This window comes from Pongo pygmaeus, chromosome 6, assembly GCF_028885625.2.
Source record: "Pongo pygmaeus isolate AG05252 chromosome 6, NHGRI_mPonPyg2-v2.0_pri, whole genome shotgun sequence".
Taxonomy (NCBI): domain Eukaryota; kingdom Metazoa; phylum Chordata; class Mammalia; order Primates; family Hominidae; genus Pongo; species Pongo pygmaeus.
In genome coordinates this window covers 121,381,177-121,404,174 of record NC_072379.2, presented here as the reverse complement: position 1 = coordinate 121,404,174, position 22,998 = coordinate 121,381,177, and the positions used below count along the sequence as shown (strand labels likewise).

Here is a 22,998-nt window from a genome sequence, read left to right as displayed (position 1 = left end):
TATTTTGCAATTTAGATGTATATCCACCAAACAGCCTTTTCTCCTGCTGGGAACAGAACCTCCCTCTATCTCTGTTGGGGGACCTTTTAAGAGCCTGCCTGTTGTAGCATCTAACGTCTTTGCTGCATACATGAGCTCTTGACCCAAACTGGGCTAATGAAACATTCCCCATTTACAGTATTTTGTTCAAATATGGCCTTGTGATCCAAGCAGACACACTCAGGGAGGTGACTTCAGAGCAGCTATGGTTCTAATAAGACTTTAGCACAAGGAAATAAGGCCAGTTCTAAAAGACAAGAAGAATTAAGAGGCAGACCAGATCTTGGCAGTGTTGTCACTGGCTGCCCAAAATTTACTCCATCCTGGCCCTGCCTGAGGTTTTCATTATGTGGCCACTAAATTCTCAACTTTTAGTGAGATTTATTTTTATTTTATTTATTTATTTATTTATCTATTTATTTATTTATAAGATGGAGTCTCGCTCTGTCTCCCAGGCTGGGGTGCAATGGCGCGATCTCATCTCACTACAACCTCCGCCTCCCAGGTTCAAGCGATTCTTCTACCTCAGCCTCCTGAGTTGCTGGGACTACTGGTGTGTGCTACCACTCCTGGCTAATTTTTTGTATTTTTAATAGAGATGGGGTTTCACTGAGTTAGACAAGATGGTCTCGATCTTCTGACCTTGTGATCCGCCTGCCTCAGCATCCCAAAGTGCTGGGATTACAGGCGTGAGATCTTTTTTTACTTTGTTAAAAGTCTTGATATAAATATGCTTGAAAATGTGGTCCCATGTTTATGTAAATCTAGAACTACTCCTCATCTTACTCTTAGAGATTTATAGCCTACGTTAGCATAATAAAGCTGTAAGAAACCATGAAGTGAAAGAAGGCTATTTATCTTCTTAATAGGCTAATGATCCCAAACGTATCAACATGAATACTTATTTCTGGTGCTTCTATTAATATAGAAGCTTGAGCGGCAAATCATTGTCTTGGGGAATGCTGGATCATAGGCATAGAAGACCCAACAAATGCAAGCTGACAAACGAAAGGTGCTAGAATCTCTGAGCTAGGTTTTGAAAAATGCTAAAATGTAATAATTTATGTGCAAATTATGTTATATTTTTAATTGGGAAAAGAGTATTTTGATAAAAAAACAAAAGTTAAATTTGGTAAATTTAGTGTGACTAATCTGTAAACTTTTTTTTTTTCTCGAGCAGGTTAGCCAATATACCTTTGCTATGTGCAGTTATAGAGAAAAAAAGTCTGAACCACAAGAATTAATGCAGCTTGAAGGCTATACTGTGGATTATACCGATCCCCACCCAGGTAAATCTTAATTGAATCACTTTCCCTGCCATGTATGTATGCATGGAATTCTTATAAATATCCTGTGTCTGTTCTACAATTTAAACCCCTCACGATGAATAGGGTGTATATTTCACTTATATACCTGGGCAAGACTTTATGAGATTCAAATTATCTCTTTTGGAGGGCTTGTATTTTTAGCCATATTTCATCATATTTATTATTATTTTGGTGCAAGGATGAAATGTGTAAAATTCACTGTAATGGAATAATTATATGAGATATTACAATGTTTTCAGAAACTTCTTCGCTAGAAAGCAAAAGTTATAGCAGAAATAGGCAAAGAAATGGCAAATGAATTATTATATTATAACTACTAATTTTCTCCCCAACAATACATTCTTGTACTTCTCTCTCTCCCTTTGTATTAATACTGGAAAGAGTATTGGACACCTGATATTTAAAAAATTGAATGAATGAATATTAATGACATTAATATCTAAGATCAAGAAATGCAGACATTAATAAACATAATGATTAAATATTGGTGAATAAAGATTAAGAAATAGAAATTTATGACTATATCAACTAATTGTTCACTTAAAATGCAAAATATTATCTTCTGTGAAAGAATTTTATAAAAGATAAAATACATGCAATATGAAATATCATTTTTGTCTTAATCATTATATATTTTTCCCATGTATAGAATGGCAAATATGCCAACAGATAAAACTTCTTTCTCTGGCATGAAATAACAGATTTGTGCTATGCATTTCCATGAAGTGTGTTTATATGTCTTGTAGAATGTTACTGTGTCATAGACTGTTTCCCTAGGTTATTTTTTATTTCTGAGGTAATATGGGAGCTTAACCCTTTTCGTTATTGTTTTTATTCAAATCTTTGGTTGTGGATTTGATCCTTTAAACTAAATATTCTTTAAAACATTTAACTGCTAATATCAAAGCCATTCTTTTCCATGAGGTCAGTTAGTGAATGAGACTAAAGTCTGCCAATCCTATAAATTTTTAGTGATATCTTTTTGTTTCCTTCACAGGCCTTCAGGGTGGTTGTATGTTCTTTAATGCTGTTAAAGAAGGAGATACTGTAATCTTTGCCAGTGATGATGAACAGGACAGAATATTATGGGTTCAAGCCATGTATAGGGCCACAGGTCAATCATATAAACCAGTTCCTGCAATTCAAACCCAGAAACTGAATCCTAAAGGAGGAACTCTCCATGCAGATGCTCAGCTTTGTAAGTTTTGTTAAAAAATAATTTGATTATCAATTAATAGCCTTAATAAGATATAAAATTGAGGCAAATTTATTCAGTATTATAGTTTACATCATTAATTGATTCCTAATTAAATGAAAATAGTTCATATTAGTAGTCATATAATCAGTTATCTAATTTTTCACATAAATCTGGAGTAAATGGTACATATGGTTTCCAATCATGGATTTGTCAAGCATTAGGGTATTTCTAGAAATCTCAAGAGCCCATAAGAAAATTCTCCAAAACTTCTCAAAGGAAAATTTATTTCAGTTTATTATGATTTTGACTTAAGTCTCCTATAGATATGGAAAAAGTATTGCAAAATCAAATTTGCTTTGATAGGATTTCAGAATACCAAAATGATGAACCATTACCTTCTAGAATTGTTCTTAATACCCTAGAAGGATAATAGGTCTATTTTTTTGTTGTAGATTGATAAAAATAGTAAGTCATAAAGCCAACTTTTTCCCCTTGTACCTTAAAGACATGTCACTTTTTGAATGCTACCTTAAGTTATTAAGAACTAAATTTTTAATTTTAAATGACTGATGTTTAATAATTATGGAATGATGGTCAAAACATCTTCAAACGTAGCTTTGATAGTCACTAAACCAAGTGTTTTAACTTCTTGTACTCCTTTACAAAGCTTATCCTGTTTTACCTGTAATAAATATCTGTCTTTAACTTTCAGCTCAACTTGTGGCTTTTTATTCTTGAGATTCTTCTCAAAGGGAATAACATCTTGACATGCATTATTTTCTTCTGCTTTTCATGCATCAAGTAACTATTCTCTTTTCTTTTTAGATACCCTTCAGTATCATTTCTGGGCATCCTAAACAAAGGCACTTTAGTTCAAATAATTAAATGTGAACCGTGAGCTTTTTATTTCTTTATTTTAGAAACCACAGACCATACTCATAGATTATCGTAATTATTTTGGAGCGTATTTTTTACATGTAGTGAAAACTATTTAGGAATATTATTTATTAATTTTTTCATTGATTTAAAATTTCTTCTTTAAAATTAGTAGCATTGTCATCTTAAAAGGTAAAATAAAATAAAAAGAGCACATTCTGATGTTTTCACTGTATTTGAAAATTTAACTCGCTGCTTCCGCCTTCCTCTCACCCTCCAGGTAATACGCATAGAGTATGGCACAGCAGATAAGAGTGTTTCATCAGAGCTAAGGTGTACAGAAGTGTAACTTTATTTTTCTACAATTGAACATATCTTAAATTTTAATTTCTAATGTTGCCAAAAAACTTTAACTCACTAATTCAAAACAACTGAGTCACAGATTAAAATTCAATTAATTCAAGATTCTTCCCCCCACTCTTCTTCCATGTGATCCATAGTAAATTAAGTTTCAGAGGGATTTCATAAAACTGTGATATCATTGAATGTAGCATCTAGCCTAAGACTATTGTCTGTTCACATGGCCTTAGGCATGACTTCTGTCATTGGTTTCATTACTTATGTGCTGGTATGCACTGCTGGTCACCATGGACCTGCCAGGGCACCTGGCAATGAAGTCCATGTAGTCTGTGTCCTCCTTGGATCAACTCCAGACACCTATGAATCCCTTACATCATTTTCATCAGATTCTTGCCACAGTGGTACATAGTAACTTGTTGGGTATTCCCCAGCTATGCACAGGTATGCTCACTCAGGCGTTTCTCTTGCAGCACAGCTCTTATCCGCTGCTTCTTTCCTACTTCAAGTGCCAAATTGGATATTTATCCCTGAGCTGTGCCTGCATTGGGCATCAACCCTGGGTAGAACTTTTTTCCTCTGGAGCTCTGTTCATTGCTCACCCACAGCACAACATTAATTCAAGTCAAATCTCTTCCCAAAACCATTTTCTTCCAACCAGCTGATCTACTTTTTTTTCCCCTCCGAGTTTTGATTCTTGTTGTTGAAAACCAAGTTTTTATAAATTTGTTTCTTTCCTCTCCGTAGGCCAGTCTCTGTCCCTTCCCCTATAAGCTACAGTTCTACGGCATTTAATGTGAATTTCCTGTGTTTTTCAGTTTGCAAATTTGCATTTTGTATGTGTGCATTTAGCGTCAATCTCATAAATGGTTTCGTATTCTTTATCATATTCAGTCTTACTGTTTTTGTTCATCTCTATGTTTTTTAAATTTGTCCATGTTTTTATGAATACATCTAATTTCATTCTTCTGATTACTGCATACCATGTAAGTGGGCTTCTGTCTTATGTTACCTAGTCTATGGCACATTTTATTTCTATTCACTCCTCCAGAGATGGAAACATAGAATGCCTCCAGATCCATACCTATGTAATGTTCAGTTGTCCCAGCCATGACTATGAAATATCCTTTCATTTATTCAAATCTGAGTCCTTTACATTTTAATAATTTTCCATAGAGCTCTTTTTATTGTTGGTTAAGCTAATTTCTAAGCCTTTCATACTTTCCTTGCTATTGGTTCTTATATTTTTTATTATATTTTCTAATTGACTATTGCTCATATAGAGAAATGCTATTTTCATGTGCTTTTTTGCTATCCATATTTATTGTTTGGTTATGTATCTCTGCACATACCTTGCCTAATTTGTAATTAGGCTATTTTCTTATTGGGTTTTGAGAGGTCTTTATACAGGCATACCTAGGAGATATTGTGGGTTCAGTTCCAGACCACTGCAATAAAATGAATATCTCAATAAAGTGAGTCATACAAATTCTTTGGTTTCCCAGTGTGTATAAAAGTTATGTCTGGCCTGCGCAGTGGCTCAAGCCTGTAATCCCAGCACTTTGGGAGGTTGAGGTGGGGGGATCTCTTCAGTTCAGGAGTTGGAGACCAGACTGGGCAACATGATGAAACTCCGTATCTATAAAAAATGCAAAATTAGCTGAGCATGGTGGTACGTGGCTGTAGTCCCAGCACTTGGGAGGCTGAAGTAGGAGAACTGCTTGAACCCGAGAGGTGGAGGTTGCAGTGAAATAGCGCCACTGCGCTCCAACCTGGGCGATAGAGTGAAACCCTGTCTCAAAAAAAAAAAAAAAATTATGTTTATACTACACTGTAGTGTATTAAGCATGCACTAGCATCATGTCTAAAACATAATTTAAAAATACTTATTGCTAAAAATACTAACAATCAGCTGAGACGTCAGTGATTATAATATTTTTGCTGGTAGAGGGTCTTGCCTCAACGTTGATGTCTGCTGACCGATCAGGTTGCTGGTTGTTGAAGGTTGGTGTGGATGTGGCAATTTCTTAAAATAAGACAAGGATGAAGTTTGCTGCAGTGACTGATTCTTTCATGAAAGATTTTCCGGTAGCATGCGATGCTGTTTGCTATCATTTTGCCCAAAGTAGAACTTTGAAAATTGGAGTCAATCCTCTAAAACTTTACCTCTGCTTTATGAACTAAGTTTATGTAATATCCTAAATCCTTTGTTGTCCTTTCAACAATGTTCACAGCATCTTCACCAGAAGTAGATTCCATCTCAAAAATCACTTTCTTTGCTTCACCCAAAGGAACCAACTTCTTATCTGTTCAAGTTTTATCATGAGATTGCAGCAATTCAGTCACATCTTCAGGCTCCACTTTTAATTCTGGTTCTTTTGCTATTTTCGTGACATCTGCAGTGACTTCCTCCACTCAAGTCTTCAGTCCCTTAAAGTTATCCCTGAGGGTTGGAATCAACTTTCTCCAAACTCCTGTAAATGTTGATATTTTTACCTCCTCCCAAGAATCACAAATGTTGTTAATGGCATTTGGAATGATGAATCCTTTCCAGGTTTTCAATTTACTTTTCCCAGGTGTCTCATAGGAATTACTATGTATGGCAGCTATGGCCTTATAAAATGTATTTCTTAAATAATAAGACTTGAAAGTTGAAATTACTCCTTGATCTGTGGGCTGCAGAATGGATATTGGGTCAGCAAGCATGAAAACGACATTAATCTCCTTGTACATCTCCAGCAGAACTCTTGAGCAACTAGATGCTGTGTCAGCAAGCAATAATACTTTGAACAGATTCTTTTGTTCTAGCATCAGGCCTCAGCAGTGGACTTAAAATATTCAGTAAACTATGCTGTAAACAGATGCACTATCATCTGGGCTTGTTCTTTCAGTTATAGAGCACAGACAGGGTTGATGTAGTGTAGTTTTTAAGGGCTCTGGGATTTTCAAAATGGTTAATAAACATTGGCTTCAACTTAAAGTCACCAGCTGCATTAGCCACTAACAAGAGAGCCTGTACTTTGAAGCTTTGAAGCCAAGCATTGACTTCTCTCTAACTGCGAAAGTCCTGGATGGCATCTTCTTCCAATAGAAGATTATTTTGTCTACACTAAAAATCTGTTATTTAGCATAGCTAACTTCATCAGTGATCTTAGCTGGAACTTTTGGATAACTTACTGCCATTTCTGCATCAACCCTTGCTGTTTCACCTTGTACTTTTATGTAATAGAGATGGCTTCTTTTCCTTAACCCTAATGAGCTGACCTCTGCTGGCTTCACAGTTTGCAGAGGCTTCTTCGCCTTGCTCAGCCGTCATAGAATTGAAGAAAGGCAGGGACTTGCTCTGGATTAGGCTTTGGTTTAAGGGAATATTGTGGCTGGTTTGATCTATCCAGACCATTCGAACTTTCTTCATATCAGCAATAAGGCTGTTTTGCTTTCCTATTATTTGTGTGTTCATTGGAGTAGCAATTTTAATTCACTTCAACAACTTTTCCTTTGCATTCACAACTTGGCTACTTGTTGCAAAAGGCCTCGCTTTCAGCCTATCTCAGCTTTTGACATGCCTTGCTCACTAAGCGTGATCATTTGTAGCTTTTAGTTTAAAGTGAGGGAGATGGGATTCTTTCATTCATTTGAACCTTAGAGATCATTTCGGGTTATTAGTTAGCCTAATTTTAATATTGTTGTGTGTCAGGAAATAGGGAGGCCCAAGAAAAGGGAGAGAGATGGGGAACAGTCAGAACACATATAACATTTATTAAGTTTACCATGTTATATGGGTGTAGTTTGTGGTACCCAAAACAATTATAATAACATCAAAGATCACTTTTCACAGATGACCATGATAGATATACTAATAATGAAAAAGTTGGAAATACTGTGAGAATTACCATAACGTGAAACGTCATGATATGAGCACGTGTTGTTAGAAAAGTGGCACCATAGACTTGCTTGACACAGGGTTGCCACGAACTTTCAATTTATGAAAAACACATCTGCAAAGCACAATAAAATGAAGTTTCCCTGTGTGTTCTGCATACAAGATGTTTGTCAGATATGTGATTTGCGAATATTTTCTCCTAATCTGTGGCTTGTCTTTTCACATCTCTTAATAGTGACTTTCAGAAAAAAAAAGAAAAGAAATTCTTAATTTTGATGAAGTCCATTTTATCAATTTTTTTCATAGTTGTGCTTTTGATGTTATAACTAAAGGATCTTTGCCTAACCCAAATTGCAAACATTTTCTCCTTTGCTTTCTTCTAGAAATTTTACAATTTTGGTGTTTACATTTTACCACTATTTTGAGTTAATTTTTGTATATTGTGAGAGGTATCCATCAGTATTTATGGATGGCATATGAATGTCCAGTTGTTCTAACACAAAGAGTTGAAAAGATTATCATACCCTGAATTGCCCTTGCATATTTGTGAAAAATCAGTTAACTACATATGAGTTTATTTCTGGGCTATCCTTTCTTTGGTCAGTTTATCTATCTTAATATTACTACCACACTGTCTTGACTACTGTAGCTTTGTAAATCTTGCAGTCAGGTAGTCCAAGTCCTCCAAATTGATTTCTCTTATTCAAAAGTATTTTGGCTATTCTATGCCCTTTGCATTTCTCTATGAATTTTTAAAATAAGTTTATTCACTTTTAATTGACAAATAATTGTTTATATATATGGGGTACAATGTAAATTTTTAAAACATCTTGACATTCCTTGCTGGAGATTTTACTGGGAATGCCTTCGATCTATAGGTCAGTCCTTGGAAAATTTTGGAAAACTGACTTCTTAATATTGAGTCTTCCAACCTGTGAATACAATGTATCACTTCATTTGTTTAGGTAGTCTTTAGTTTCTCTTTGGGATGTTTGTAGTTTTCAGTGAACAGATCTTGCACATGTTTTGTCAGATTTATTTCTAGGTATTTCATCTTTGTTGCTTTAATAAATGGAATTTTTTATTTCAGTCCAATTGTTTTGTTATCTTTGTGATTGCTTTAGAATTTAAAGTATACCCCTTAAATGTCTTATACATTTTCATGTATAGTATGCAAACTTTTACAATAGTAAATTTCTATTTCTCCTCTCTTGGCTTTTGCACTATTCTTGTCATATATTTTACTTCTATATATGTTGTAAATCCCACAATACATTGCTATTATGATTATTGCCTTAGTCAATATCTTTTAAATAAATTAAAAGTGAAAGAAAAATGTTATGTACATGTCCATTTTGTACATGTACATTACCATTTCCGGTGCCTTTCATCGTCTAGTATAGATATTTTTACTTCGTGAAGGACCTCCTTTGACTTTTCTTGTAGTGCAGATATGCTGGTTATGAATACTTTTAGCTTCTTTATATATGAAAAAAGTCTTTATTTTACCCTCATTTTGAAGATATTTTTCTTTTAGTACTTTAAAGATGTTGCTCCACTTTCTTCTAGCTTGCATTTGTTTTTCCAGTGAGAAATGTGCTGCTATTTTGGTTTGTTCCTCTATAAATAATGTCCTTTTTTCCTCTAGCTGCTTTAAAGATTTTTCTCTTTAACACTGTTTTTGAGCAATTTGATTATGATGTGCCTTGGTATAGTTTTCTTCATAAAAATGCTTGTTCTGAGACACAGTTAAGTTACTTGGAAACAATTCAATCCTTTCAAGCTTTGCTTTCAAGTTTTGTTAGGGAAGACCAAGCAGTGTTTAGTCCAGGATGCATTTTCCCCATTTCTGGACCAACATCTTTCTTAATACTCTATCTGATAACCTGTGAATTATGAGCTTTTATATTCTTGCTGCTGAAAAGCAGTGCTATTCTAGGCTGTGTGAGTTTGGGGCACTGTCCTCTCGAATCCTTTAGATTGCTTCTTTCCCTTTCTACACATGCATGAGCTGATGGGTAGTCAGCTGAATTCTTAGGGGAGGCCTTCTGCAGATCTTGAGAGTCTCTTGCCGAGCAGCTCTCTTCTCTCCAGTACTCTTTCCTACAAACTCTAGTTACTATGACCCTCCTGAACTGTCAGTTCCATCTTTTGAACTCAGGGAGACCACTGGGCTTTTCCTGGGTTCCTGTTCCTTGTGCCATGGGCTACAGAGTTTCTCCTGGCAGTAACCTGGAGTGACTGTAAGGCTCACCTTGTTTCCCATCCCTCAGGAATCACGTTGCCCAACATGCAGTGTTTAATAAAGTTTTTGTAAATTTTTTTCAAATACTTAGTTCAGGTAGGAGGTTAAGTTTATTCTCAATTGTGCCATCATGACCAGAAGCAGAATTTTTTGTAAGTTAAAGCATGCTTTCTCAATTTCAACACTATTGACATTTTGAGCTAGATAATTATTTGTTTTGGGGCAGGGAGTGGAGTAAGGAACTTTTCCTGTGCATTATGTAATGTTTTACAGCACCCCTGTCCTCTACCCACTAGATATCAATAGTCTCCCACCTGGTCCCAGGTCAGACAACCAAAAATATCTCGGACATTGCCAAATGTCCCAGAGGGTAGGGTTGTAGTTGGTGAGGAATCACCCCCAGTTGAGACCCACAGAATTACAGTGACTTAATGGCTATTTTTTTTTTAATTGTCATCCTCCCTCACTTGTGTTCCCATATTTTTTCTTAACATCCTGAGTGCAAGGTATGCCCGAGGAATGTGCTGAGCTCATGGCTATTGTTGCTTGCACATAATGGCAAGGAAAGCGGGTAGGAATCACTAGCATAGAACTTTAAGACTGTGGCTGAATAATACAGAATTTTTTTAGACAGAGTCTGCCTCTGGAGAGAGAGGGAGTGAGTGGTGCCATCTCGCCTCACTGCAACCTCTGCCTCCCAGGTTCAAGCCATTCTCGTGCCTCAGCCTCCCAAGTAATCTCAGCAGCTGAGATTATAGGTTTGTGCGACCACACCCACCTAATTTTTGTATTTTTAGTAGAGACAGAGTTTTTCCCTGTTGGCCAGGCTAGTCTCGAACTCCTGACCTCAGGTGATCTGCTAGCCTCGGCCTGCCAAAGTGCTGGGATTACAGGCATGAGCCACAGCACCTGCCTGTAACAAATAATAACAAAACCTTTCTATTATTCGATATCAATTTATTGTCAAGGCAGGACTGATCAGGCTATGGGATTCCCATGCCTCAGCCTCCCAAGTAGCTGGGATGACAGGTGTGTGCTACCACACCTGCCTAATTTTTGTCTTTTTAATAGAGATGGGGTTTCTCCACATTGGCCAGGATGGTCTTGAACTCCTGACCTCAGGTGATCTGCCCACCTCGGCTCCCAAAGTGCCGGGATTACAGGCATGAGCCACAGCGCCCAGCCCTATGATCTGTTTCTAACAAAACCTTTCTGTTATTTGATGTCAATTTATTGTCAAGGCAGAATTGATCAGGCTATGGGAACTGAATTTACTTGTTATAACTAAAAAGCGAAACTGTTTCAATTTGTTAACAACAGCTGACTTGTATTCCAGGCTGCTGGTAAAGTTTTAAATCAGGGCAGACCTCTGCTGGCGTGAACCTGGGAGACGGAGCTTGCAGTGAGCCGCGATCGCACCACTGCACTCCAGCCTGGGCAACAGAGCAAGATTCCGTCAAAAAAAAAAAAAAAAAAAAAGAATGAAGAAAGGAAGAAAGAAAATGTTCTACCTTATCAGAATGCCTTATCAGAATGAGGATAGTGACCTTGAACTATCAGAGAAATGCCATGAATTACTCCAGAGAGTAGTTTCATCCATAGTATTTTCCTCCCTCTGTTGACTTACATAATCAATTTTTGTTTTCTTTCCTGATGATCTTTTAGAAAAACAACTTTTAAAATCATGAGTAGAAATTGAGAAAATAAAAAATTAAATGTCTAGTTGTATAAATATATGTGTTCCCAACCCATTTAAATATGCTTTGTTTCTCATTTCTTTGCTGACCTGTAGCTGGTAAAGGTAAGTATTTTCATGATTTTTAAAATTAGATGTTTTTAAAAATTTTTAATGATACGCTGTTTGAGGAATATCATGATCTTGTTTACAGGATCAATCCCCTACTTTCTAGCCAAACCCAGAATATTTAAGTTAGCTTTATTGATTACAAAACAAAAAACGTCTACCACAACAAAAAAAGTAGAAACAACCTAATATCTACCATTCATACAGGCACAAGGGTAATAGCCATGAAGGTATTGTAATAACATGCAAAACAAATGGTCAATATATGTTAAGTGGAAAAAATGCTAAGTTATACATGCGGTATTATTTTCACTACATAAAAAAACACCCAATTGAAAAAGCAAAATATAGGTAGAATTACATCTAAAATATTCAGTGGATATGTTTTATTGGAGGCACTACTTGCTACTTTATTTCTTCTATATTTTTTCTTTGAAGTATGTATTTTTATTTATTTTTCACAAACCCAGTGCTTTGGAATGAAGTATAAATCTTAAAACTTAGAAAGAAGCTTATTTTTTAAAAAACAAAGCAAACCAATAACTAGGAAAAATAAAAAAAAAATTATAAAATCTAACTTACTGGAAGACAACCTTATCTTCTTGGGACATTACTAATATGTATTTATAGATTTCTCTAATAAGCAAATCTATTCCACTTCTTTTTTTCTTTGACTCTCTGGATATATAAAAATTCTAAGGGAAGAGAGTGAGCTGAAGGGGTGGGGATGAGGCTGGTGACCAATTTTTTCACCTAAAATATAACGTACTAGAGTTGCCAGATTGATGGACATTCTTTGGTTAAACTATCCTTTGTTCTTTCCAACCAAAATGCAGTGCACGTACCCTGGTTTTCATTGTCTCTCAGTTATATATGTAACATAATACAATGTGTGTGTCACATAATACAATATGAATAGTAGCATTTGTCTTCCAATAATAACTTAATATCAAAAATGAACCAGAAAATCTGCCATCTGTTTATTTTTAAGCTAAATATTTTTAAATTATTAAATTGAAATATAAACTAACATTTAATTTTGTGAACTTATTTTCATGATTGATCTGCTATGTTAAATTTCACACTTCATGGGGAAAGCATTTGTCTTTCTTTTACATTGAACATATTATTTCTAATAAATGTTCAATATTGGTTTGCTTATTTGTAATTCTAGGTTTCTGTGTTGATCAAAATTGTCATCATGCAAAAGTATTACTTATGTGTTATTTGCTGCAGAAAGCAAGATATGTTAATTCATATATCAGGTGTTGAATCAATTTAACCAAAAGAAGCTAAGCAGTTATTTGGATCAATAATAAAGGTGTGAACAAACTCCTTTGCTTTTCAGCAGAAAGTATGTATACATAAAACATGGACATACTATTCAGGCTGATCTAGGTAAAATTTTTAAATATTATACTCTTCCTATTAAAACCTACATATAAAAACCTACATATAAAAAGAGAAGTGGCACCTACTTTGCTGGGCCACTTTTAACTTCCTGTAAATTTTCAAGCTGTGTAGGAGTTTTGAATTATAAGAAGCGTATAATCAGATGTGAGTAATGGTAAATGCAGCTACAGGTGAACTCCTAAACATAGGCCAGTTTTAAATGTAGGACAGTAAATTGTATTATATTTCAAAAGGATCATTTGCTTCTTAGTTCAGCTCCGTGTTTTGCAGAGAGTAGTCTTGCCTGACAGCACCCTTTTAGTCCTTTTGATACTAGAGTCCCACTCCCAGACACCAGAGTGACCTCAGAATGCTAAAAAATGGCCTTCTTTTCTCATCCAGAGTGCCCCTTTACCTTTTTCTTTCCCTTTTCCTTTTGCATCCATGATTTCTCACAACACTAGGAGCAGGAACAGATGCAGTACCATGAGAATTTGTTGCAAAGAAAAAAGAAGTATTTTTAATATATATATTTTTTATTATACTTTAAGTTCTAGGGTACATGTACACATGCTGCTATAAAGACACAAGCGCACGTATGTTTATGTTTATTGCGGCACTATTCGCAATAGCAAAAAAGAAGTATTTCAATTATTTTTTTCAATCTCACATTCTCTCTGACTTAGATGCCTTTCCTGGGATTTGAATTCTTGAGCACTTAAGGGGCAGGTGGTGGTCAGTGCCCACCAAAAAGCCCCTCACTGATAGTCCTCACATTATTTTCTATGCCACCTATGTTCAAGTCTGTATTACCTATTTAAGTTGATACTGTCAGCCTACTTATTCTTTCCTCTTAACTTCCAACAGCTATTATCCTAATGAAAAAATTTAATTTTTAGGCTTGACTTACATAAAGCCTCTATAACTTCTTAAATCTATAGCTAATAATAATCTTTCTCAATTTGGGTTTCATTCCATCTACTGTTATCACACCTGGTGACAGTACCGCCTAAAGACGCTCGAGCATATATCCAACTGTTGCCATAGAAACTTCACCAGTATCCTCAATTACCAAGTCCCACATCTGTAGTTAGTCCATAGGTTAATCATCACAATTTATGACAGTTTTGCAGTATACTGCTTAAGCTCATAGCTTGTTGGTTTGTTTTGATAGTTGTCATATTGTTTCAGAAGACAGACTGAACTGAAATTTTCCATTATCAGAGAAATCTGAGTAACACCATGAATAATTTTCTGTTTAAAACTAGTCACCAGAATGTTGTGTTATAGTAACATTAATTGAAGATAATCCAGTATAACCCATTTTAAAGCCTTGGATTTGGTAATTGACTAAAAAGCATGTTTTGCATTGGATATAGATGATGCCTGTGTCTCTCAAGAGTAACATATAGGTATGTTATACCTGTAGAAAGCTATGTGAAAATATATCTTTATAAAAATAAGAAACTAGATAATATCTTAATGATATCTGATTTTCTATTTTACATTAGTTCATGAGGTAACTTTAAAGTGAAAGATGGCAGGGACGAAATGGGGAGATGTAGGTCAAAGGATACAAATTAGCAGATGTGTAGGATGAAAAGTCTAGAGATCTAATGTGCAACATGACAACTAGAATCCATAAAATTGTACTGTTAGTGATTTTTGTTAAGTAAGTAGATTTTAGCTGCCCTCTCACAAAAAAAGTAGCTACGTGAGATGACAGATTTGTTAATTTGCTTCTGTATTGTAACCATTTTACTATCTATATGTATCCCTTAACATCATGTTGTAAAGCTTAAATACACATACACACAATTTTATTACTAAAGAAGCATTTCATCCGTATTACATCTGTTTCACCCCTCCTAGCTTTGATGGTATTGTTGCCTTACATTTCACATTACAGATTTTTTTTTTTTTTTTTTTTTTTTGGTGGGGTTGGGGGTGGCGGGTGGGATGGGAATGGAGTCTCACTCTGTAGCCCAGGCTGGAGTGCAGTGGCACAATCTCAGCTTACTGCAACCTTCGCCTCCCGAGTTCAAGCGATTCTCCTGCCTCAGCCTCCCAAGTAGCTGGGATTACAGGTGCCTGCCACCATGTCCAGCTAATTTTTTGTGTTTTTTGGTAAGAGACGGGGTTTCACCATGTTGGTCAGGCTGGTGTCGAACTCCTGGCCCCAGGTGATTCACCCACCTCAGCCTCCCAAAGTGCTGGGATTACAGGCGTGAGCCATCTTGCCCGTCAGTTTTCAGTAATGTTATAAACACTTGTGTTCATTGCTATTATTTTGTTTAAAACAAGGGCCAGAGGGCCAGCAAACTGAAACTGAGTGCCTGTTCTTGAAAATGAAGTTTTATTGAAACACAGCCTATCTACCTACCTTTCTCTCTCTCTCTCCCCCCCCTCCCCACCCCCCATCCCCTGCCACCCCATTTCATTCAGGGAGGTCAAGACTGTTACTTTTTTATTTATTTCTTCCATAAATTCATGGAAACTAAGACTATACTGCCACATGGTAATGTAGTTTTGCATGAAATGTTCTGAATGGTGCTGATCTGATGTAGAAAGAAAGAAGTAAAAATGTTTGGTCTTCACAGCCTGTGTTTTAAAAATAGAATGATTCCTAAGAACACATTTCCCTTTCATAAAATTACAGCCCTGGAGAAATCGAAGGTTGTTGATTTTCTTAAATAAAAATTTTAATGGGTTTGTTTGCCTGTCTGTTTTTTCTGAGTAGAGTCTGTATTTGTGACTCAAAGTGCTATCATTAGTATCATTTTCATCACCAATGGTAATTGTTTGAAAAGTAATTTTCCATTCATGTGTGTCATTTGGAAAGACTTGTTACCTTAGCAGATATATGGTTTGGAATGGTATTTCCTGAGAAAAGTACTTTATAAATTTACAAAAATATGATTTAATTATAGAAATGAACTATAGATCTTTTTTTCAGAAACACATTTTTTATTTAAAGATTGTATGCCCATTTTTTAATTGCTTCTACAAATCTTTATAGTAAGAGAAAGATTTTTATCACTATCCTGTTCTCAACAGATTAACCATTAATGGGCATTATTTTTAACTCCTGTTGTAACCTTCTCTGGTGAAAGAAATAAGGTATAAAATTTAGCAGATGTTTTATAAAGCTAGTAATTTAGTTTCATAAAAATGATACTAAAAGAAGTTTTTGCTGAGATAAATGGAAAAATGAATATTCTAAGATACATTTTTTAAAATACAAAAGAATCTTCCAGTTTTATAAAATGTATGATTTGCAGTTTTAATATTCTGTCTCCTATTCATCTGATATTATTTCACATTACATTATCATATATTTAACTTTATATTAAAAGACTCAGAAGAATAAAATACAAAAGAAGTTCAATTGTATATTAGTTCAGGAAAAACTGTTTTGTGTTCATCCAGTTAATTTATCCCATGTAATGTATTTAATCATTCAGGTAATTATTAAATGTAAAGGTATAAGTATGATACTTTCTCCACGGATTATAACCTTATACCCTACACATCAATAAGCTGCCATTCATTGATTACTTGCTATATTCACCTTTTCCTATCTGTCATTGATGTGAGATGTACATTAGTTTGTGTATCATTTTTTAGTGTGATTCTGAAGACCCTTCAGCTTGAATTATATAGTTCTTCCATCTACAAATATGGCTGAAAGTTGAACTTGACATGGATCAATATGATCTGGGCTAAATATCTAAATGTGACTGATTATGTTAGCATCATGTCCACAGATCAATATCGAGTTTTATTATGAGTCTGACTCTATAATTGGGTTTAATCAATAAACTTTTGTCTCTTTTCCTTTACAATTTTAAGACTGTACTATATAGGTTTTACAAACTACACTTAGCTTACATTTAGGACTCTGCTTTTCTTATGATGACCAGAAAGAGATCTATCTGTGAATTTTAAGGAACAATGGAGCTTCAGTTTTACCATTGTGAGAAGAGTCCACTTTTATCTTGATAACTGATTGCTTGCTCAGTATGTGCTATGTTTCTAACAGAGCTAATGTAATAACACCCCAGCACTCCTTTGGGGTAGTGTGTGGCTTTTTCTCTCTATACTTAGTAAATAACTCACATTGAAGACTTTGACAAAACATACCATTAATGAAAGCAATCATAAAAGCTTGCCTTTTGATAAACCCGCAGGGTCTACAGGAGTTGAAAGATGCAATCTGTAAAGAACAATAAATTTGGGCCTTTGATTGAAGTGCCATTTGGGACGTTAAGCTTTGTCTGCATATTTGCGCAAACATGATGCTCCCTTTTTCCTGTCTCTTAAACTTGAAGCTTGAGAGCGCTCATTGCCATTTTTACATTAAGGATGGTCCCATTAAAAGCTCCATACAAAAAGAAGACTGGAAGTGATCCAGCTGAAGCGTGTGTGTTCAATTCTGCCCTAGTTTGCCATTTGGAAAGCAGACTCCTGGGCATCATTGCTGTTTTTTATGAATAGATGTTGGTTCTTTTCTAGTCAATTCCATCAGTAAATGGAGATTTAAAATACAACTTTTCTCAGAGTTGGAAAATAAGATTAGTCCTCTGATGGATATTAGAAATAGCTTTGAACGGAAATGGAATTACTGCATTCTAAATGATTTATAGATTTTTTGCTGTTGTTTTTACTTAGGCTTCATAAAGTTTGCAATTTATGTTAATATGCTGAACTCTTGGCATCATATTTCATGTGATAAAAGGTAGTCTTCTGTTTGACTCATGCATTTTGTGTTCTTCACAACCTGTATCTGTCCATAATTAAGCCTGAAAAGTAAATATACTATACATGCTTTCCTGAATTTACAGATGCAGATCGTTTTCAGAAACATGGTATGGATGAGTTTATTTCTGCAAACCCCTGCAAGCTGGATCATGCCTTCCTTTTTAGAATACTCCAGAGGCAGACTTTGGATCACAGACTGAATGATTCCTATTCTTGCTTGGTGAGTACAAGTCTATCTATCTAGTCCCCTATAAGTTGGAGTAAAAGATTTTAGAAAGTGAGAAATACTTATTATAAACCAACATTTTATTCCTGACTCATTTAATAATGGTAGTTGGAGTGAGGGATAAAGGATTCCAATCGATTGCTTCCCAATTTGAAAATTATACACTTGAAGACCACTGCTGTGCCACTCAATAGACAGGAGAATAGACTCAAATAGATGCTAAACTGTGGTTTATCAGTCCCTTTAAAGAAGGCTCAGTGAAAATAGAAGTCTTTAAATAAAGATTTTTTAAAACCTCTGTTATAGGACGTACAGACATTTTAAGGTTGAAGTTCTGTTCCCCAGATGTTGACCCCTCACGTTTCACTTTTGTTCTTAGAAGGACAACCTAAGTGGCAGGAGAAAGAAAGAGTGGAATTAACAATACGGAAGGAGCTGTACATAACAAAGGAAAGTTTTAGTTTCATCTAGCCATCCAAAGTATAACTTGAATTCCTTGACAAAAGGAAAGGAGTGAATTAAATTGAGTAAACTGTTTCCTAGTATGTGTTGAAATTGTAGCCAAAATTTGGGATATGAAGTATAATTTATTTAAAAGGAATGTTTGACACCTCAGAATATAGGGACTAAACTTTATAACCTAAAAGTTATGTGTTTTTCCAAGCATTTACATTGTCAATAGCAATTCATCTGAAATTTTTGCAGCCAGAAAAATGCCTATTTCTATCACCACTTTAATCTCTTGGACACTGAACATAGTACAGGTTGAATATCCTTTATCCAAAATGCTTGGGACCAGAAATGTTTCAAATATTGAATTTTCTTCAGATTTTGGAATATTTGCGTTATATGTACAAGGTGAGCATCCTCAATCCAAAAATCCAAAATCAATTTATTTTGAGCTTTGTTAAAAGAAAAACCTTAGCCTAATTAAGTTTAACAGAGTTTAATTGGGCAAAGAAGAATTCATGAATCAGGCAGCCTCCCAAGCCAGGATAGGCTCAGAGACTCCGGCGCAGCCACGTGGTGGAAAAAGCTTTATAGACAGAAAAAGGAAAGTGATGTACAGAAAACAGAAGTAAGGTACAGAAACAGCCAAATTGGTTACAGCTCAGCATTTCCCTTATTTGAACACAGTTTGAACAGTTGGCCACCTTTGATTGGCCAAAACTCAGTTATTGGCACAATAGTAGACTACTGTGTATTTACAACTCCATTTCGTTTATAATTCACGATGTGTAGAGAAACCTTTAGGCTGAACTTAAAATATGTAAGGAGGCAGCTTTAGGCTAAACTTGATTTAAAAGCATCATGCAGATGCTCAAATATTTTGGATTTTGGAGCTCTGCAGGTCTGGGACTTTTGGATTTGGGATGCTCAACCTGAAACTTCATGCAATAAAGTTACATTCTGTTTAAGATTTCAGACAAAATGCCCCCCCACCGCCTTCATTGGAGATACTTCAGAGAGGAAGAAGTGAAACAACTTAGTGCCACGCTGACACTAACAGTTCATTAATTCATTTATAGATTGTTTATTAAGTATAATTTAAACCTGATCCAACTCAAACTTTACAATCACGTGGAGAGTAAAACATATCATCTCAAAATCCTATTCTATCTTTCCATGGACAAACACATACAGTGAACATCAATAAGGGATAGTGTCCTCTTGGATTCCACTCAAAGACATTATTCAATTATCAAAAGCTGTTTTGATTTTGTTGATGACCACCAGTGTAATATGGAGTCTGAGGAGAATGCTACAAGGTCTTCCACTGCACCTAGAGAGGAGTAAATGTGATTTGCTTAGAAAGTGTTTTGGAGGCAGATGACTGTGAATATAAATCATGGCTCAACAACTGATTTGCAGTGTGGTCTTGGACAATTCACTTAATATCCCTGAGCTTTAGCTTATTTATCTGCAACGTGGAAACCATATAAATACCACACCCGATGGTTATTCTCTTACTCCTTTTCTTTTCTTCCTCCTTTCCTTTATTGCCTTCTCACCTTTTTCTCATTATTCTTTTATTTCTCTTACATGATTACCCTGCCCGCTTTTAAAACTCTCTATACTCCCTTCTTTTCTTTTACTATCTTATAAATCCGTATAATTCATCAAGATATTTTATAAGCCAGCTCCACTTGACCTGTCCTCCAGGTTTAGCCACATAAACTGCCTGCTGTGTTCAGGTGGCATGCATACACACACATACATTCTAACATCTCATTTCAGGAGGAACAGAAACTGCTAATATAAAGCATTAACTCTGTTATATTGTTCATAGGAAGACAAACAGAATGAGAAAAATATCCCAGATATTTAAGTTCCCAAATAGTACATGTATACCGCTGCTAAACTTAATGACATTTTCTTTTAGTTCACTTTATAAAACTTTTCCTGAGCAGGAAATTTCATCTATAATGTCGTCTTTCTTTTTTTAATTGATTCGTAAAGAGACTGAGATTTTTGGAGTAACACTCTTTGTGTGTGATAATTTAGATCCTATGAATAAATTTGACTAATTTTGAATGACAGTGGAGAAGCACAAGTTACCCATGCCTTGCTGTGACAGTAAAAAGAGAATAGCATTAGGTTGCCAGTGTCCCAAATCAGTTTCAAAATTGATGACATTAGCTCTTCATGAAACATACCACTAATAAAATAAATGTCAAGATACTTTCATGCAGCTTCTGCTTATAAGGCCTAAAAGTGCCTTCAGGAAAGCAAATCATAGTATAGAAAGAAAAAACATGTATATCTATTCTTTTTTTATTTTGCAGGGATGGTTTAGCCCTGGCCAAGTCTTTGTGTTAGATGAGTACTGTGCCCGTTATGGTGTGAGAGGCTGTCACAGACATCTCTGCTACCTTGCAGAACTGATGGAACATTCAGAAAATGGTGCTGTCATTGACCCTACCCTGCTCCATTACAGCTTTGCATTCTGTGCCTCTCATGTGCACGGCAACAGGTATTTTTGCTTGCAAATACAAAGTGAAATGTATGGGGTTGACTATGGAAAAGAGAGAAAAATGTGCTTTGCCATTATCACCTAGTAACAGATTTTAAATAGCAAACACTTCTTACAAGGAAAAAAAAAAGAGAAAAAAGTGTGCATCAATATGCTGTTGATTTAGATGGGCTACACTTTATGTTTCTTTTTGCTGGTAAAGCCACTCGAAAGAGAGAGAGAGAAAAAATATGAGATTAGAAACTGCCTTTTAGTTCTTATATACCACCTCGTAGTAAGTCTGAACAGCCTTAAGTATCCCTATGATTCCTGTTGTAATGCATACATGTGCCTGGGTAGGATGTGTTGATAGGTCTGTGTGTAACTAATAATCATTGCTTTTCCTCTGTGGAATTAATTTTCACTGATAAAACAAGATAAAAAATGGGGTTTATGTAGAGTCACTTCTCAGCCGCTTCCCTAATCCACACTTTAGGAACAAGTACTCTTGTTTTACCAGGATGCCAAAAAAAATTCCCTAATGTTGGCCTCCACAGCTATCTATCTCTGGGCTTAAAAATCTGTCCATATCATGCCGCGTGTGGTGGCTTACATCTGTGATCTTAGCACTTTGAGAGGCCGAGGAGGGTGGATCACCTGAGGCCAGGAGTTGGAGACCAGCCTGGCCAACTGAGTGAAACCACATCTCTATCAAAAACATAAAAAATTAGCTGGGCGTGGTGGTGCATGTCTGTAATCCCAGCTACTTGGGAGGCTGAGGTAAAAGAATCGCTTGAACCCAGGAGGCAGAGGTTGCAGTGAGCCAAGATCATGCCACTGCACTCCAGCTCTGTCTTAAAAATAATAATAGAACAGAACAGAACAGGCTCTGTCTTAAAAATAATAACAATAAAAATAAAAAATAAATAAAAATCTGTCCATATCACTCCCTTTCTCTTAATCTTGCTCAATACATATTTGATTAATGAATGAATGACTTCATTATTTGTGTTAATGTCTTTTCCATTTAATGGCCCATTAACTTTTTATTCATCTTTTTCTTTTCCCTCCTATCACCAATTTGTGAACATCAATATTCTCTTCCCATAGTGCCCCTTAACATTCTCTTTTTTACATTTCCATTGTTTATCCTAATTCTGGCCTTCATTTTTTTCTGGCCTATGTATCTGAATTTATCTCTCTACTACCTTTTTCTTTCTATAGTATTCTACCAATCGTCAAAAAAATTATCGAATAACTTTACCACACTCTTTTTCAAAAAGCTTAAGTGATTTTTGATTATTAAATTAAAAATAAATTCCAAGTGATAGCATCAACATTTTCCCATTACCATCCTCTTCCATCTACCCATTCTTATCTCCACAAAATTTTACCGCAGAAAATCTGTTTATTCTCCATGTTTTTCTTTTTTCCAGTTTTAAAAAGTCAAATATCACAAAACTCATCTTAGAAGACTTCAATTAACTCATTCAGACACTAAGAACTTTTTATCTGTACTTATCTCATTACCTTTGTCATATATACTTACATGCTAGATGTGTGTACGTGCACACACACACACACACCTGCTTCTGTTCCACTAGATCATATTTTATAGGCAAAAATCAGTTCTCATTCACCTGTTATCCTCCACGTACCTAAAACAGTGTGTTACATATTGTAGGTACACAATAAATATCTGTTGAAGTCCCCAGTGCTGCCATTTCTCAGCCTACAATAAAATAAGATTGATCCTTGTCTCACAGTCTATTCAGGTTTTCACTTTATTTTGGAGCCCGGCCTTGATTTGAAATTAGGAGGATGTTGCTGATTTTAATAGTTTTTTTCCCCACTATCTCACACTCAACCCTCTGCACTTAGAAAATGTGGGGGTACAGGAGTCAGTCAGGGTGGCTAACTGTTGATAGGAGCTGTT

The 22,998-nt window shown here is 35.5% G+C and overlaps 1 protein-coding gene across 5 annotated transcripts in view; it reads left to right on the top strand.

Moving 5' to 3' along the window:
• Positions 1–22,998, top strand: part of CADPS2 (calcium dependent secretion activator 2) — a 567,381-nt gene that overhangs the window by 379,314 nt on the left and 165,069 nt on the right. For all 5 annotated transcript variants that reach the window (XM_054495194.2, XM_054495197.2, XM_054495196.2 and 2 more), the window contains exons 10-13: positions 1,220–1,328; positions 2,365–2,565; positions 17,967–18,103; positions 20,896–21,083. In XM_054495194.2, coding sequence (XP_054351169.1) covers positions 1,220–1,328; positions 2,365–2,565; positions 17,967–18,103; positions 20,896–21,083 — 635 coding nt within the window. The remainder of the gene's footprint in view (positions 1–1,219; positions 1,329–2,364; positions 2,566–17,966; positions 18,104–20,895; positions 21,084–22,998) is intronic.